Source organism: Macaca thibetana, chromosome 2 (genome assembly GCF_024542745.1).
Source record: "Macaca thibetana thibetana isolate TM-01 chromosome 2, ASM2454274v1, whole genome shotgun sequence".
NCBI lineage: Eukaryota > Metazoa > Chordata > Mammalia > Primates > Cercopithecidae > Macaca > Macaca thibetana.
This window is the reverse complement of record NC_065579.1, coordinates 112,285,248-112,303,660: the sequence shown is the minus strand read 5'-3', so window position 1 is coordinate 112,303,660 and position 18,413 is coordinate 112,285,248. Positions and strand designations below refer to the sequence as shown.

General features: G+C 39.3%; 1 protein-coding gene across 33 annotated transcripts in view; it reads right to left on the bottom strand.

Annotated features, from left to right (window-relative positions):
* Positions 1-220: 220 nt before the first annotated feature.
* SLMAP (sarcolemma associated protein) overlaps positions 221-18,413 on the bottom strand; it is a 180,224-nt gene continuing 162,031 nt past the window's right edge. For 18 of the 33 annotated variants that reach the window (XM_050781118.1, XM_050781137.1, XM_050781126.1 and 15 more), the window contains 5 exons: positions 17,726-18,046; positions 17,154-17,271; positions 12,300-12,471; positions 6,355-6,489; positions 221-2,095 (listed from right to left, as the gene is read on the bottom strand). In XM_050781118.1, coding sequence (XP_050637075.1) covers positions 2,003-2,095; positions 6,355-6,489; positions 12,300-12,471; positions 17,154-17,271; positions 17,726-18,046 — 839 coding nt within the window. In that variant the 3' untranslated portion in view covers positions 221-2,002. Of the gene's footprint in view, positions 2,096-3,428; positions 3,519-6,354; positions 6,490-12,299; positions 12,472-17,153; positions 17,272-17,725; positions 18,047-18,413 lie in introns of those variants that run through there. The other 15 variants (XM_050781121.1, XM_050781122.1, XM_050781139.1 and 12 more) reach the window with 1 other exon arrangement.

Genomic DNA, 18,413 nt, shown 5'->3' with positions numbered 1-18,413 from the left:
ATTTTAACAATAACCATATTAAAAGAGAAAAAAATAGGGCAGTAAGTTAAATAAAAGGCTAATAAAACTTGGAGGAAACAGCTAAGTGTTTTCTTTTAAACCCCAAAGAATACCAAATGTATGTTATGTTGCATAAAGAGTCATTTCAAGAGAAGACTATTAACAACCCAATAGTAGAGTCAGCATTAAGAACTTCAATGATATTCAACTCAAACATGCGTAGGGAGAGTAAAGTTATTTTATTAAATCATGCACATCACGTATGTTAGTGCAAATAGTTTAATCTGTACTCCAGAAATTCTATTGTAGTTTATATCTTTACAAAATAGATTTAAAACAATTATTTACTTTAAAAAATGTAATTCTGAAGTTAAGCATTTCAGAACAATATTTGCAATAACCTATATACAAGAGGTACTGGGTACCACTGGCATATTAGCATTCTGTGGTGGAGTGGCTTCCTGCAACAGAAAATGATGAAATGAACTATATGACAGTATTTTCTACAAGTCATTTGTGACTAATTCCTCCATAAATCTAGTGATCCTCCCAACAGCAATCCCAAACAGCTTAAAATATAACCTTTAAAGTATAAACAGTGACTGCCAAACATCACAAGGCAAATTATACCCTAAACTCCTATTTCAATATTTGACTAGACCTGTGGATTGCCACAGAACATTCAAGCCAATTCACTGACATTCCCTCCCGGTCTTCACTGACTGAAAAATTTAACTATGTGATATTTTAGGATATTCTAAGACCTAAATAAACTTTATTGACATAACTATGATGCCGCACAAAACCATGGCTAAACTTTCACTTGTGTTTTAAATTTATAACATCAAGCAGTGTTTTTAGGTGCTTCATTGTGCATAGAACACTATATCTTGGGAATAGTGCATTTCATTAACAAAAAGTCCCAATTAACAACAATAAAAAGAAAATAACCATTTGCATACCCAACCAGGAAATCTGTTGGTAGGTACAACAGCTCACCCTGAACATGAATTAGCTCTGACACATCATAAACCAAATTAGGTCAATACAAGCTTATCTAAAGAGATATTAATACTTTCTTCAATTAAACATGCTTGGAGGAATAGATGACAGAAAAAAAAAAATCATGCTTCCTAAAATGCTGTATATGAGAAAGTAACTTGGCTTTTAAAGAAAAATATCTCTTTAAATACATGAGGTTTAATAAATTACATTCCAATTGACTCAACAGTTTGGTTGACTGCACTGAAATTGTATAATTACTACGTTTTTGCTCCCAGATATTCTTCAGTTTGCTCAAGAAAATACACACTCTCATGGAAAGTTTTTTAAAGTTGATGTCCTCCACATCTTCAAGTCACATTAAGGCTGAACAAGCGTGCACATATTCCCCAAATTATCACCATAACAGTTTATTTTCCAAATGTATTTTTCCTTAAAAAAAAATCCACGCAAATAGTTGTCTCTAAGTCTTGTTCCCAATAGCTCAGTGGTTTTATAATGAGTAAAAATGGCGTAAATATGTAAAAAATATATATATATGTGTATATATTTCGAACTGATAGGCACTGAGCACACAGGGCCTCTCTTCCCATGTATGTATTGGTTGTTTGGTTTGGGTAGTTATCGAATCAGAAAAATGAATTATCTGGCCATCAGAATTCAGAGTAAAATACTCATAAATTTAATGTTATAAATAATCTGGTGTACCAAGAAGCCTACTTTAGGCCACCATAATATTCAGAATCTCAACATACTAATTTAAAAATTACATGAAAAATTGCAAGCAAATTATTGCTTACAGTAGAATAAAGTCACAATTTTATATCTTCTTTATAGACAGATACATTTTATATAATTTAAAGCAATGACCCTACAGCTGTATTCTTGTACTTCTGCTGTTTTAAGAGGTAAAGAGGAAGAAAATGGTTCTGTTTGTCCCCAGCATGAGTGTGATGCCAGCTTCTAGAGGGAGGACGGTGTACAGACTCAAGGAACGCTCTCATGGAGAAGCTCTGGCCAGACCTGGCACGTACAGCACGATGGCTGTTACTGCAACCAGGGCAGCCAACATGGGCATCCAGGGCCAGGGTTTCTGTGTGGAAAGAAACCAAGAGTCAATATCACATTCTCCCCTCTGTTTTCATACCTATTAACCCCTTGGTTCCAGAGAGTCCTGAATACTTAACAGAATATTGGAAAAATCTTATTTTTGCATCATAAAAATAAAGTTTGAAAAGAAAAAAAAAAGTGAGGGAGTGCAGGTATGAGGAGAGCCATAATAGCCGGACCACCAATTTGGAAGTCTAATACATCCCAAGAAAGTCCTGGGAAGTTTTCAACTTTGTTACAGTTGAAACCTAATAGTGACTTCTAAGAAAATTTGTGGGCTCTGCCTGCTTTATTTACTCTGGTATCCATATATTCCAATATAACTGATGTATACAGACACCTGTAGTATGTTTCTGCCCAAAATGTTTATTTATTGATAAGAACCAGTATGCGAGGGGATAGTGGCTAAGGTGATAATGGTCTAGGCTTTGGTTCTCTAACTTGAAACCACAGAAGATAAAATCAAACAGGGTTCAAGATGGAGAAGTAACATTAGGGATCCTGCCTGTCTGACAATTCTGGTAAAGACTCTGTTCAGTGTAATAAAGCCACATGATCACCTCATATGCTCTACTAACATGCATGCCAGTTAGAGACAAGCATGGATGGGCTGTTGCCTGCTAGCTTTTAGAGGGCTTTATAAGATCAACTTGCTTTGATTGAGACTTGTATTCTTACTTGTATTCCAGGAGCATTATTGAGAAAAACTGGTTTTTAAAGAAATATTCTGATGTTGCGGTCAGGGCTCAGAAAGAAACGGGATACGTTTATATCCTTGCGAGTACACAATGGGGTTGAGATTGTGAGCCAATGGTTCATTATGTTAATCTCATTCTTTTTCATCTTCATAGGCATAGTATAAACAGGCAAAGGGTTGAAACAAAGAAAATCTACACTATGAAAAGGAAGAGGATAAGGAGGAAGAGGAAGAAAGCTGGCTGAAAACTTCAAGGAGGCAAACTCTTCATTCAAATCTGATTAAACACATAATTGGAAAGAGGGTACTAATATTGCAGAAATTCATAGTGTACTCCAGTTTGCTAGAGATAAAGACTCAGTTAATGGAAGCATATTAACAACTGGTTAGGTTGGAATTAACTCATGGTTAGCATTACTACAAAGTAAACAAGACAAAAAGTTACGGGATTAGTTGACTGTTCAGTTCATTGGTATGACACAAATACATGGCATACTAAATGAAGGGTTTGCTTCAGGTAACAAAATACCTGTGTGTTCTTGCCATGCACTATATTACAAATACGGCACAAAAAGGTGACGGGGACGAACAGACAAGGACTCAACAATAGTGCTTGTACCTTTCTCTACCACAATGGACCGAAACACCAAAACAGGAAAGCCAGGAATAGGCCGATGAATACGGCTGGGACGGGTTGTAATATGGAAGGCTAAAGAAGGGAAGGCATATTAAAATCATTTTATGCTATGAAAATAATCAGATAAGAGGATTCAGACCCCAGTAGGGTGGGAGGTAGGAAAGAAAGAATGAAATAATAGAAGTATACCACTCAGGTTTTGCACAGATTCAAACATTTTAAAGACATCTAACACAATCTGATAGACTGTGGTGTGCAAGTTGGGAAACTATCAGTTTAAAAGGAACAGCTAGGCTCAATGCCTGTAATCCCAGCACTTTGGGAGGCTGAGGCAGGTGGATCACCTGAGGTCAGGAGTTTGAGACCAGCCTGGCCAACATGGTGAAACGCTGTCTCTACTAAAAATACAAGTTAGCCAGGCATGGTGGTGCATGCCTGTAATCCCAGCTACTTCAGAGGCTAAGGCAGGAGAATCGCTTGAACCAGGAGGCAGAGGTTGCAGTGAGCTGAGATAGCGCCACTGCACTCCAAACCGGGTGAAAGAGTAACACTCCATTAAAAAAAAAAAAAAAAACACAGCTGAAGGCAATGGGCAATGTGGGTATACCTAACATTCTAACGAAATATAGCACATGAAGATAGAGCAAGTCGGGTGTAGTGGCTCATGCCCGTAATCCCAGCACTTTGGCAAGCTGAGGTGGGCAGATTGCTTAAGGCCAGGAGTTCGAGACCAGCCTGGGCCACATGGCAAAACCCTGTCCCTACAAAAAATACAAAAATTAGTTGAGCATGGTGGCACATGTCTGTAATTCCAGCTACTTGGGAAGCTGAGGTGGGAGGATTGCTTGAGCCGGGAAGGTCAAGGCTGCAGTGAGGTGAGATCACGCCACTGCACTCCAGCCTGGGTGACAGAGCAAGACCCTGTCTCCAAAAAAATAAAAAACAAAAAAACAAAAAACAAACCACTGACAACACTTCACCATCAGCTGATGCTCTCTGCTTGACAGTACACTATTTTTGCTCGATACCTGAAATCCATTATTTGACAATGTACTCCCTTAGCAATGGTTAAAGTTTATTTTATGCCTCTAACAAAATCTTTTTTTTTTCAACCAAAGCTCTTTTGCTTATTAGATGATACAGCTTTCAAGCTTAAAAATAAATGCCCTGTGACAATGCGTGCTTCCTAAATCAGGCAAGACATTTGACATGTAATAAAGGTTTGGTTATATATAAAGACAGGCAGGGCTGGATGCGGTGGCTCACGCCTATAATCCCAGCACTTTGGGAGGCCGAGGCGGGCAGATCACCTGAGGTCGGGAGTTCGAGCCCAGCCTGACCAACATGGAGAAACCCCATCTCTACTAAAAATACAAAATTAGCCAGGTGTGGTGGCGCATGCTGTAATCCCAGCTATTCGGGAGGCTGAGGCAGGAGAATCGCTTGAACCCGGGAGGTGGATGTTGCGGTGAGCTGAGATCATGCCATTGCACTCCAGCCTGGGCAGCAAGAGTGAAACTCCATCTCAAACCAAAAAAAAAAAGAAAAAAAAAAAGAAAAAAAAGGCAGCTGACTCTCAGGGCTTTCAATTATGTTACCAGAATATAATTATAATAATTTTTAAAATGGGAAGAAAATTGCTACAATGAGTGTTATTACAGAGTGATATTTTAGTACCATAAGTGCAATATCACAAAAAAAGGAAATTCACCCCTAAGGTGAATTGTAGCTATAAATAATAATAGCAAAGTTACTTTTGAAAAGGTTCTAAATAGTATGGGGGGGATCCATTCTGATTATGCTAGATGTCTTCATGGGTTATTGAGCAGTAGACTGAAATTCCAAAATCCCAAGGATATGAATTAACACAAAAGAAAGACGTAATCAAACCACTGTGATCTGATTTTAGAAGAGTTATGTAATCTACATTTTGAAAAGTAAATGCAAACCATTTTCCTTAGCATAAAGCCTCCACACCCAGTTCATCAACTTCTAAAAGACTTCTACCTAAGCAGCAAGCCTTTATTACCTACAAACTAAGACTTTCTTTAGCAAAGGACAGTTGGACGCAACTCATGAGCATTCTGTGTGCAAATGAGTAACAGGATGGCCATGCAACATCACTCTTTTGTACTTGTGCTGCAAGGTAAGCAGAGTGGCTTCCTCCATAGGAAGTATGTGGCTCACGCACACTGCAGTGTCCAAGCCATGACAGTGGTTTTAAATAAGTCAGAGCACAACCAACCACACTAAACATCTATCAGGGCCCACAAAGGTAACGATCACCAAACGTACAACACAACATTTATTTAGTATAGTATCTTTTTAAAGACCATCTGTCTTTCTAGCAAATGAAAAACAAAAAAATATTAAACTCAATTTACACCAAAATGTTCATCTCTCTCCCTCTCTCATGGGACTATAGAAACTCACCAAATATTTTCTAATATTTACATAATGACAAAGAGACATTAAGCTTTTTAGAAACTGTGCCTCAGTGAGAACATTATTGGTATAAGAACAACATATACTACTCTGTCTTAAATGGATCCCTGGTGGTACAGTGCTTCATTTCCCAGCAGGGGAGAAATAAGAGCCAGATGATAGCTTAGTGACAGAGCTTCAGACTCATCTGGGAAAACCTGACAGTTCTTAGGCAAGCTGCTTTATTGCAAACAAGACTCTTCCTCCAGGCAGTCCCGAGGCTCTTCTAGGGGTATAGGTTAAAGGCACAAATTCTTACTTAAAAATCTGACAGCACAGTGATTCTATCATGGAATTTCATAATGAAAAGCCTACTTCATTTGTACCATTTGCTTCACAAATCAGTGATAAAGTCCTCTGAAAATCAATTTCAATCTCTCATGTGCCTCTCAATCAAAGCTAAGCCAAGTTTGCAAAGACTTACATTATTTCCTTTCTCTCGGAGCAGCTTCAGGTTGTTTTTACACTGTTTGAGCTCATCTGTGATTGACTGCTTTTCCTGCTCAGTCATTTCAAACTTCAACTTCAGTTCTGAGAGTACAGTCTGTGTCTTTTCATACTAAAGGCAAAGAAAAAAAAAAAGTGTGCAGATTCAACTTAAAATGGGTATGAAGCTATGGTTCTAGTCAGGCTTATATGCCAGACCCTATTTAGTCACCTGGAACACCAAAGTCAAGTCTTTTTGTTTAAGGAGGAATAACTTGCACTCATAAGAAGTCTTTTGGCTGAGCGCGGTGGCTCACGCCTGTAATCCCAGCACTCTGGCAGGCCAAAGTGGGCGGACCACGAGGTTAGGAGTTTGAGATCAGCCTGACCAACATGGAGAAATCCCATCTCTACCAAAAATACAAAAATTAGCTGGGTGTGGTGGCGCATGCCTGTAATCCCAGCTACTCCTCAGGAGGCTGAGACAGGAGAATTGCTTGAACCTGGGAGGCAGAGGTTGCAGTGAGCCAAGATAGTGCCACTGTGCACTGCAGCCTGGGTAACAGAGGCAGACTCCATCTCAAAAAAAAAAAAAAAAAAAAAAAAAAGAAGTCTTTAATGTTGACTTTATTCTATGTAAGAATTTTCTGGCCCTGGAGTTTAAAAAAATTAAGAGTAATCACCATTTTGTCATCTGTTTTTAATATAAAGGATCACTTTTCCCACCAAGTGAATTATAGGAAAAAAGGAAAATTTCAAACTGAGCAAAAGAAAAGCAGGTGAAGAAAAATTCCATAGCCAACGTTAGGAAGCCTGAGTTTATATCCTGGTAAGGAGTGTCAGCCAAACTATTTCAGTCTTGAAGTAAAAAGTATTAATTCCCTATAGGTTTCCCTTTACCCAGCATTACTGGGTATTAAAGTGTTCTGGATAAGTGAATTTTCTAGGCAGATGAAGCAAAGAAATGTATCTGAAGTACCCACCACTATGATTGGGAAATTTCTATTTCTCCACTTAAAACAGGCATCGGCTGCGCACGGTTGCTCACATCTGTAATTCCAGCACTTTGGGAGGCCAAGGTGGGCGGATCACTTGAGGTCAGGAGTTCGAGACTAGCCTGGCCAACGTGGCAAAACCCCATCTCTACTAAAAATACAAAATTAGCCAGGCATGGTGGCACATGCCTGTAATCCCAGCTACTTGGGAGGCTGAGGCTGGAGAATCGCTTGAACCCGGGAGGTGGAGGTTGCAGTGAGCTGATATTGCACCACTGCACTCTAGCCTGGGCAATAAGAGTAAAACTCCATCATCTCAAAAAACAAAACAAAACAAAAAAAACTTAGGTTATCAACTAAAAGTCATTTAAAAAAATCCGTTTCTGGTAGACATTTTATTTTTATTTTATGTATTTATTTTTTGAGACGGAGTCTAGCTCTGTCACGCAGGCTGGAGTGGAGCGGTGCGATCTCAGCTCATTGAAACCACCGCCTCCCAGGTTGAAGTGATTCTCCTATCTCAGCCTCCTGAGTAGCTGGGATTACGGGCACCTGCCGCCACGTCTGGCTATGTTTTGTACTTTTAGTAGAAACGGAGTTTCACCACGTTGGCCAGGCTGGTCTTGAACTCCTGGCCTAGGGTGATCTGCCTGCTTTGGTCTCCCAAAGTGCTGGGATGACAGGCATGAGTCACCATGCCCCGCCTGTTTCTGGTAGAAGTTTTTAAATAGCAAAACTTGCCATTTTCTGCTCCGGAAAACAATTTACTGTATATACTTTGACTTTCACATAGAGTCACATCCTTTTAAAGACCATCTGCCTTTTAAAGGTGAGAGCAATATGAAACATAATATGGCTTACCCCTACTTTAAATGGTGCCTGGAGGCTGAAATTCTAGACTGGTTCCACTTCTAGATACTACATCTTACACACAAGCTGGGCTCACAGTCAAAGAGCAGAGATTGTTCTGCTACTGGCTGTGCCTTTGTCTCCACTTCCACTACCTCACTCTGCCATCTGTCTCTTTTTTTAGACGGAGTCTCACTCTGTCACCCAGGCTGGAGTGCAGTGGTATGATCCTGGCTCACTGCAACCTCCGCCTCCTGGGTTCAAGGGATTCTTGTGCCTCAGTCCCCGGTACAGCTGGGCTTACAAGCATGCACCACTATGCCTGGCTAATTTTTTTGTATTTTTATTACAGATGGGGTTTCACCTTGTTGGCCAGGCTGGTCTCGAATGCCTGACCACCTCAGTCTCCCAAAATGCTGGGATTACAGGCGTGAATCACCGCACCTGGCCCTATTCTGCCATCTCTGAAGGTTTTAGAAGGAAGATGGACAAGGATTGAATATAAAATAGATATACCATGGGTAAAGTATACCAGAAAGGTTCCTCCTTGTCCCTAAAGGTAGTTTATGAGGGTAGAAAGTTTCCAGTTCCTCTCTACCTATATCCCAGAAATTCTTCAGTAAAGGAAACCTTTATATGCTTCTGAAAAATGTAAATACCTTGGAATTACTAATTAGGAGCCCATCATCATGCTCAACAAAGATAAATATTAAGAAGGAATGTAAATGTATAAAAACATTAGACAGGAGAGATGGGGCTTAGGGTCAACATAGAGGTCACCAGAAAAAGAGAAGAAAGATATGGGTACAGAGAGGGAAGTAAAATATGAAAGACACTCCCTGTTACCTAACAACATTCCCACAACAAGCCTGGATAGTATGCCAGAGAATGAACTAAAGGAGTACAATTCACGGGCTTTATGACAGCTTTCTTCAGTTGATGTGAAGATCTGTGGACTTCCTTCCAGAAGGCAGAAGATTACTGGCATATTGCCAAGACAAAGTCACTGTACCTACACTAGTTTCTGCAAATTGGAACATGATAAATTCTCAATAACCCATGATCTGATTCTTAACAGGGACCAATAAAGAATAAGGAAAGAGTGCTTTGTTGACAAGTTTTCTCTTACTTTCCTTTTCCACCATTCTTACTTCCAGTCTGCCCTGTGTACCAAAGCACTTATTTCTCCATTCCAGGAGTTGTGAAGCAGAGCCACAGGAAGGCAGCTCAACCAGGGGGATCCTGTTGTTCACCTCCAGCATGTGAAGGGATGGCAAGGACTCTGGCCCCACGGCAAGAAGGTAAAGCCAAATAACTCTCTTGAGTCAGTCTTTATAGGGTGGACTATGTGCTCAATGTTTTATGAATTTTTTTTTTTTTTTTGAGACACAGTTTCGTTCTTGTTGCCTAGGCTGGAGTGCAATGGCGCGATCTCGGCTCACCACAACCTCCACCTCCTGGATTCAAAGCGATTCTCCTGTCTCAGCCTCCTGAGTAGCTGGGATTACAGGCGCATACCATCAAGCCCGGCTAATTTTTGTATTTTTAGTATAGACGGGGTTTCATCATATTGGTCAGGCTGGTCTTGAACTCCCGACCTTAGGTGATCTGCCCACCTTGGCCTCCCAAAGTGCTGGGATTACAGGAGTGAGCCACTGTGCCTGGCCTATAAATTCTTAAATTATAGATATTCCTACTAAATTAAAATATAGTGACGCTTTCTAAAGTCAAATGTAAAGATGATACATCATTATTTTCTTTTAATACTGAGGATTAAGATTTACTTTTTTTTTTTTTTTTCCTGAGATGGAGTTTTGCTCTTGTTGCCCAGGCTGGAGTCCAATGGCTGGAGTGCAATCTCAGCTCACTGCAACCTCCGCCCCCGGGGTTCAAGCAATTCTCCTGTCTCAGCCTCCTGAGTAGCTGGGATTACAGGCGCATGCCATCATGCCCGGCTAATTTTTGTATTTTTAGTATAGACGGGGTTTCATCATATTGGTCAGGCTGGTCTTGACCTCAGGTGAGCTGCCCGCCTCGGCCTCCCAAAGTGCTGGGATTACAGGCATGAGCCATGGCGCCCAGACAAGATTTACTTTTTGCATGTACTTTTTCTTTGTTTAATATTCATATAAAAGTCGCCACATATATAAATTTCAATTTGTACAACAAAGGTCACCTACTGCAGCCTTGCTTGGCTATCATTTTTGCTCCATCTTGCTTTCTAACTCTGAGGTGACAAATGAGCTTGGTCCTGATTAAGAGGGAAATATCACACAATATTACCGACACCTTTGGTTCTTCATAAAAAGAATCGTATCTGGGCTTGCTTAGCTTGTAATATTTTAGTCTGTTACAGTGCTAAAAATACATAATTGGATACTGTGCATATTAAGCATGATTCTATGAGAGAAAGGAGAACAAAGGGGAAATGTTGAAGGGAAATATATGTGCATTAATAAAAGGCAATAATTCATTTGCAGTGGATTACACAGAGATAAGAACCACATTAAAGAACATTTTAGTTATAGTATACAGCTATAACTAAACTGTAGTATATAGTATCCAACATGTTAACATCTGGACAAACAGAAAGAGAGCAATTTCACATTACAAAGGAGTGTGATGACTACACATCATTTCACAATGGAAAACAGTGAACAAGAAAATAGAAAAGAAACATACTGACAAGATCAGACATATTTTTAAATGTGCTGCATTTAATGCAATCCAAGACTATCAACAATTTAGATGCTGTGACAACATGCCACTGCCATTTGTGGAAACAGTTAAAGCATTTTGCACCGATTACTCAGTGACCAAAAACAGGCAAACAAATAATGCAACAAAATGGCTAATGCATTCATAGTAACATACAACAGAATAATCTTCCAACCACAGCATTCTTCCCAGAGTTTGAAAGAACTATGGCATATGGACTGGAAGGACATAAAGTGCTTACAGTATTAAATACTAAGATATTTACTTTGGACAAAATTTGTGTTCCAACCAAATAAAATGAGATTTCTTCTAAAATACATATCTTTAGTAAGGTAAAAACGAACACATTACAAAATCAATATGTCCACAAGAAAATAAAAAATGTTACAGTATTTCTTTTCATTAGGAACAAACATGAAGACAGAAGAACAATCATTGCCAAATTCAGGACACTACAAGGAAAGAAAAGTGCAAAGAAAAACTGCATTGATTAAGCAGATCTTCTAGAAACAACTTTGGGAAAGTTCATTATTAAAGACAAACAGTTGTCTTCAACTTCCTTCTAATTCATAAAGAATCCTTTTAAGAAAGTCTACAACTGGGGTGGTCCCTGATCTGTAGATCAAGTTGTATCAGGCTTCTCCATTCCCCGAGCTGGCCAGGAGTTAACGCAGGGAGTGGTATGAGGCCAGCAGGACTGAAGGCAGCTCTTACTGCCCTGCTGTCAACTTCAAGGCTTTGGGAAGTGAAATACACCTCTCTTGCTCAGGAAGAAATTGGGTAGGGTTTCTGTTCCAAAGTTAATTGTTATGACTTCAACACAAGTTTTTAAAAAGCCACTCAATTTAAGGTTTTAAGCAGAATGACACGAAAAGTGAGCATGCACATTTATGAATAAGGTGAAAAGGGGGTGGGAGAAGAAAGTAAAAGGCCACAGAACATGTGTTTGGCTGGCTGCCTGGCTATGAGGTGAATTTTAAGTAACTTTTCAGGCCATATTTACCTGAGGGGTTCAGATAGCATTAGAGTATGGCCTCAGTTTGCTTTCCAAAAGTATGCTAAGTTACATACGATACTCTCTTTGAAAGTTAAATAGATCAAGAGACCTGGGACAAAGCGTTTCTCATATAATTAACTGGTAGAGAAAAATTAAAATGTAGTTTTGTATATTGTATTTTTGACACCAACCCTACTGAAGAATTCTCTATAAATGGACCATGATACACAGCTAGAAATCACCAAGCAGAGAGGTTCCAAGTATCAATTTTGTGATAGGTAATGTGACTTCTGCTTCCCTTTAATTCTAACTAGCATGGATATCTGATTTGCTTTTGGCTTTAAGTCCAACCATAATTGGGCTCATAATGTCTTTTTGCTTTACCTCTTTCTGTACATCCTTTGCTTGGTTTTCAGCCTTACTGAGAAGAGTTTTTAAGTCAGCTGAATCCCGAAGATGCTGTTCTTTTAAGGATCCGACTTGATTCTCAAGTTCTTTCCTGGACATTTGAAGGATGCTGAGATCACTGGTAAGCTCTAAACTCTGCTTCTGAGAACTGCAATATAAATATTGACAGATAGTTATTCACAGGTAGAAACTGGACACAGAAGGAAGTCCAGTTTCTTATACATTTCACTAGAAGGGATAGAGTGGATTTCAGAGAAAAAAAAGGAAAGTATAAAAAAGAATGAAATATTTTCATTCAATAAGCAAAAACCATCAAAACACTAAAAAATTACAAGCTTAAAGGTGTGTCCCATCAAGTATACACAAAGGTTGAAATTTTAAAAACAGAAATAGGAGGTAATTAACTGTATATTTTGTTGTATCAAATTGTATTAATTTCATCATAAAAAGATTCAGTATAGGTCTTCTACAGGAAAAGAACACACATATTTCAACAATTTCTTGTAAGTTTAAATACTTGACAAATAGAATGGGGGTCAGAAACTTAAAGCTTAGGAGTCAGTGCTAATTCAAGTAAAGATAAACCTGTTCAAATGAGAAGACATACCAAATTGAGAAAAGAGCATAAGACAAAGAAGTAGGAGGCTGAGTTCTACACCCCGAGCTCTGCCACTATTTAGCTGGGGGATGTTAAGCAAGTCACTTAACTGGTACATTTCATTTTCAGAATAAACACTTTCTGAGCTCTTAGACCTATACAAGATACCATGTAATATATACATAACTAACACAATGAGAGTCTCAGTGCCCTTCACTGCCAAGTAACAGGATTGAATCATTAACTTCTGAGGCTATTCCCAAGGTTAATAAATTCTATGATTACCTTTGTGTTTTTTGAGACAGCGTTTCACTCTTGTTGCCCAGGCTGGAGTGCAATGGCGTGATCTCAGCTCACTGCAACCTCCGCCTCCCGGGTTCAAGCGATTTTCCTGCCTCAGCCTCCCGAGTAGCTGGGATTACAGGCACGTGCCACCATGGCCGGCTAATTTTATATTTTTAGTAGTGACAAAGTTTCTCCATGTTGGTCAGGCTGGTCTCAAACTCCTGACCTCAGGTGATCTGCCCGCCTCGGCTCCCGGAGTGCTGAGATTACAGGCGTTGAGCCACCACAGTCTCTATGATCACTTTTATAACTTGATGTTAAAAAAATCTGACTTACAACATACGCGGAAAACAGCTTGATATGTGTGAACAGAAATTCTGTCTTCAATTCCTTCTTCCACAGCCCAGACAACAGAGAATAAAAGGTCTGCACAGTATAGCTGTGTTAGGGAATTTGGCTCCCATAAATAGCTAAAGGAGTATAAGGTTTTCAAGGTGACAGTTTTACATCTTTCAGAATGGATCATTCAAGAATCAGACTCACTACTGTAACTGAACTACTACAGAGTCTGAATCCCATTTTGATTGTACGCTTCACAGATTCTTTGGGGTGGGTCTGATGTTGTCAAGTCAATACAGCTAGCAATTAAATGGCACATAAGACGCTGTAAAGGAAGACTAGCTTCTAAATACTACTTAAATGCTGGGGAGGCTTATCAAGCAAATTTAGGGCATCAGAAAAGTTTAAGAAAAAGAATTAGGCTGGGTGCAATGGCTCACACCTGTAATCCCAGCACTTTGGGAGGCCGAGACGGGCGGATCACGAGATCAAGAGATCGAGACCATCCTGGCTAACATGGTGAAACCCCATCTCTACTAAAAATACAAAAAAATTAGCCGGGTGTGGTGGTGGGCACCTGTAGTCCCAGCTACTCCAGAGGCTGAGGCAGGAGAATGGCGTGAACCCAGGAGGTGGAACTGGCAGTGATCGTGCCACTGCCCTCTAACCTGGACCTGGACGACAGAGCGAGACTCCGTCTCAAAAAAAAAAAAAAAAAAAAAAAAGAATTAATCTGCCTTAAATACTTTGAGTTTAGGTAGATGATCTGACCAATGACTTATCGGCCCCTTTCTGGGGCCTAATGTTTTTAAACCATATGCTTCTACTCACTAGTAGTTTGTAGGCTTGCTTCTCAACACTTAAAATTTGAAAAAATTGAAAACAGTATTTAAGAGTCTGCTAGATTCCAATTAATCACATCTTAAAAATAAGGGATCTAGCCTAAATCTTTAAAATATCAATAATTTTGGCCGAGGGCAGTAGCTCACGCCTGTAATCCCAGCACTTTGGGAGGCCAAGGTCAGGAGTTTGAGACCAGCCTGACCAACATGGTGAAACCCCCTCTCTACCAGAAATACAAAAATTAGCCAGGCATGGTGGCACACATCTATAATCCCAGCTACTCAGGAGGCTGAGGCAGGAGAATTGCTTGAACCCAGGAGGCGGAGGCTGCAGTGAGCCAAGATTGTGTCACTGCACTCCAGCCTGGGCAAGAGATTAAGACTCTGTCTCAAAAATAAATAAATAAATAAATAAATAATTTCAAAACAACAAGATAAGCAACAGTGGCAATCAAACAATGGTATTTCTTGCTTGATAGATTATTAAACTAAATGGATTTATTAGGATCTTAATGTATTCTAAATGTAAAGAACTTGGGTATCTGTATCATAATCTTATACACACTTCATACCAAACAATTTGTTCAAATGTGCTGTTATACAGATAATCAATTCATTCCTCAATTTCTTTCTTTTTTTTTTTTTTTTTTAAGATAGAGTCTTGCTCTGTTGCCCAGGTTGGGGTGCTGTGGTGTGATCACAGCTCACTACCTTTGACCTCCTGGGCTTAAGTGATCATGTTGCTTCAGCCGCCTGGGTAGCTGGGATCACAGGAGCGTGTCATTCCACCCAGCCTCCTTAATTTTATATATAGTCCAGGTGTGGTGGCTTACACCTGTAATCCCAGCAGTTTGGGAGGCCAACGCGGGTAGATCACTTGAGGTCAGGAGCTCGAGACCAGGCTGGTCAACAGAGTGAAACTTCATCTCTACTAAAAATACAAAAAAAAGTCAGCCAGGCATGGTGGTGCATGCCTGTAATCCCAGCTACTTGGGAGGCTGAGGCAGGACAATTGCTTGAACCAGGGAGGCGGAGGTTGCAGTGAGCTGAGATCATGCCACTGCACTCCAGCCTGGGCAACTGAATGTGACTCTGCCTCAAAAAAAAAAAAAAAAAAAAAAAAAAAAAAAAAAAAATTTATGAGCCGAGCGCGGTGGCTCATGCCTGTAATCCCAGCACTTTGGGAGGCCAAGGTGGGCAGATCACCTGAGGTCAGGAGTTCGAGACCAGTCTGACAACATGGAGAAACCCCGTCTCTACTAAAAATACAAAATTAGGTGGACATGGTGGCACGTGCCTGTAATCCAAGTTACTCAGGAGGCTGAGGCAGGAGAATCGCTTGACCCCAGCAGGTAGAGGTTGCGGTGAGCTGAGATCGTGCCACTAATCTCTAGCCTGGGCCAAAAGAGCAAAACTCCATCTCAAAATAAATAAATAAATTTATGTATATAGATATATATGAGATATGTATAGATCTCATATATATTTCATATATGATATATATCATATACATATATTTATAGTTTTGACCTTTATTTTGTCCCATTCATATTTTGGATTTGCTTTTACAAAGTTTTTTATGTCTTATAAACAATGTAAAACATTTGTTTTTATTTTTATTTATGTTTTCTTGAGACAGGGACTGGCTCTGTTGCCCAGGCTAGACTACAGAGGTGTGATCATGGCTTATTGCAGTCCCCACCTCCTGGGCTCAAGTAATCCTCCCACCTCAGCCTCCTGAGTAGCTGGGACTATAGGCACTTGCCACCAGGCCAGGTTAATTTGTTGTATTTTTTGAAGAGATGGAGTTTCATAATGTTGTCCACACCAGTTGGAATAAACCCATTTTAAACTTAAATATGGCATATTGTGCTGGTAAAATAGGACTTCACTAAATTTGCTGGAATAAATCTAATGCATTCACTGATTTGCTTGTCAAGTATTAGATACTAGAAAGATTTAACTGGTTTCAGAGGATTAATGGTCTTATATTTTATTACTCTTCATATAACACTATTTGAAATTCAGAAGATTATATCTTTCAGTAGCACAAATTCCTTTTTTATTTTTTTGGTTTGTTTGATATAGGGTTTGGCTCTGTCACCCAGGTTGGAGTGCAGTGGCATGATCGTGGCTCATTGCAGCCTTGACCTCCTGGGCCCAAGCAATCCTCCCACCTTAGCCTTCCAAGTAGCTGGGACTATAAGCACGCACCACTATGCCCAGTACATCTTTGTATTTTTTTGTAGGGACAGGGTTTTGCCACATTGTCCAGGCTGATCTTGAATTCTCAGGCTCAAGCGATCCTCCTACCTCAGCCTCCCAAAATGTTGGCATTATAGGTGTGAACCATCGCACCCAGCCTTACAAATTCTTCATTGCAGTCACTTCCTGATCACCCTTACTAAAAGAAGAGATCATTGGTGTGAAAGAAAAGCAACTGATATTTGAAATTTATTAGTTTACAGGGCAAGTTCAACTATGAATTACAGACTTTTGTTGTTTGTTCAGGGTTTCTTTGGGACATTTAATGAATCTATATTCCGTGAGTACAAGGAAAGGACATGCAGGATAATGGTGGTGGCAGGAAAAAAAAAAAAAGCTGAAGTATTTATTCAGTATGGTTAACCTGCCAAATAACCAAATAGAGATGGGCCGAACATTTGCTCCTGTAAAGTATTTAAGTAATAAAATTAAATTTAATTTAGATGAAAATTTAAGATAAAGAAATATTTCATATCTGAAAAACAGAGAGTTCTTGCATACTTGTGCAATTCTTTTTCTTGCCGTTGCAGTTCTGATGATAGCAAAACATTTTCCCTTTTTAGAGAATGGCATTCAGTTTCCAATGCATTCCATTCCTTTCTCAACTTCTCTAGTTCACCTAAAATAGTCCCAAAACATATTTGTTAATATAGAAATACAACTTCTATAATATTTCAAAGGATAAAGGAAAAGATTTCAGAGAAGAACATACTTTTTTGCCCCCTTAAAAGCACGTAGATTTTACATGGTTAATTATTTGATTTCTGTTGCTTTGCATGTATACCTCAAGGACAGCTATCAGCTCGTACTTGAACAACAGTATTTTTTTCCACTTAACTTTTATAAGACAAGCAATTTTTAACAATTTTAAAATAAAATATAAAACCATAAAAAAAATAAGTTTAAGTAAACTTGCAGTCCTGAAAATACATTTTTAGCTCTGATTTAAAAACACTGGTTTATACAACTGATAGCTAACAAAGAAAAAAAAACCTGCATTTTTTTTTGAAAAACAAGTTACAAAGTTATCATTGTCAAAAGTTAAGAGCTTTACGTAAAATACATTTACTCACCTTGCAACCTTGTTGCTTCCTCTCTCTGCTGGTCCTCACACTGTTGACATCTAAGCTGAAAACTGTTTTGCAGACTTGTGATTTCTTTCTCATATTCAGACGCTGCTTTCCGCCACCGCTCAAGCTCAGCTCTCACCTTCTTAAGCTCTTGTTGTAAAGAAGCAATGTCAGTGTCCCGCTCAGAGGCAGCCTTTTCTGCTGCTTGATGAAGGAGCAAAATTTCATCTCGGGCACTAAGCAATTCATCTCTAGTACTTGTGATTTCACTGTCCTTCTCCTCCCGGAGATTCTCAATATCGATGTGTAACCTCTGCAACTGGGCTGCAAAAGTATATCCATCATTTTCTTGGCCCATTAGGATTAGGAATAAAAGAATAATCCATACAGGATTGTACCTAATGCATAGCCTGGGTTATCAGAGCTGCTGCTTTTGATTCAAGTGTATAAACAATCCACGTTTGATGCAGAAAGTGTCAAAATACAGATAGCAAAGAGGAAAAAAAACCAAAGTGATCTTTATCTCCCCAACACACAGAAAATTACTTCTGACATTCCTTCTAGATTTTTTCCTATGCATTTATACACATATATAAACAAACATTAAACAGGGAGTGATCAAAATATATTCAGTGTTGCCTATTCTTCTGTTGATGAAACTCTTTCAACACAAAATAGTTATAGTATATGT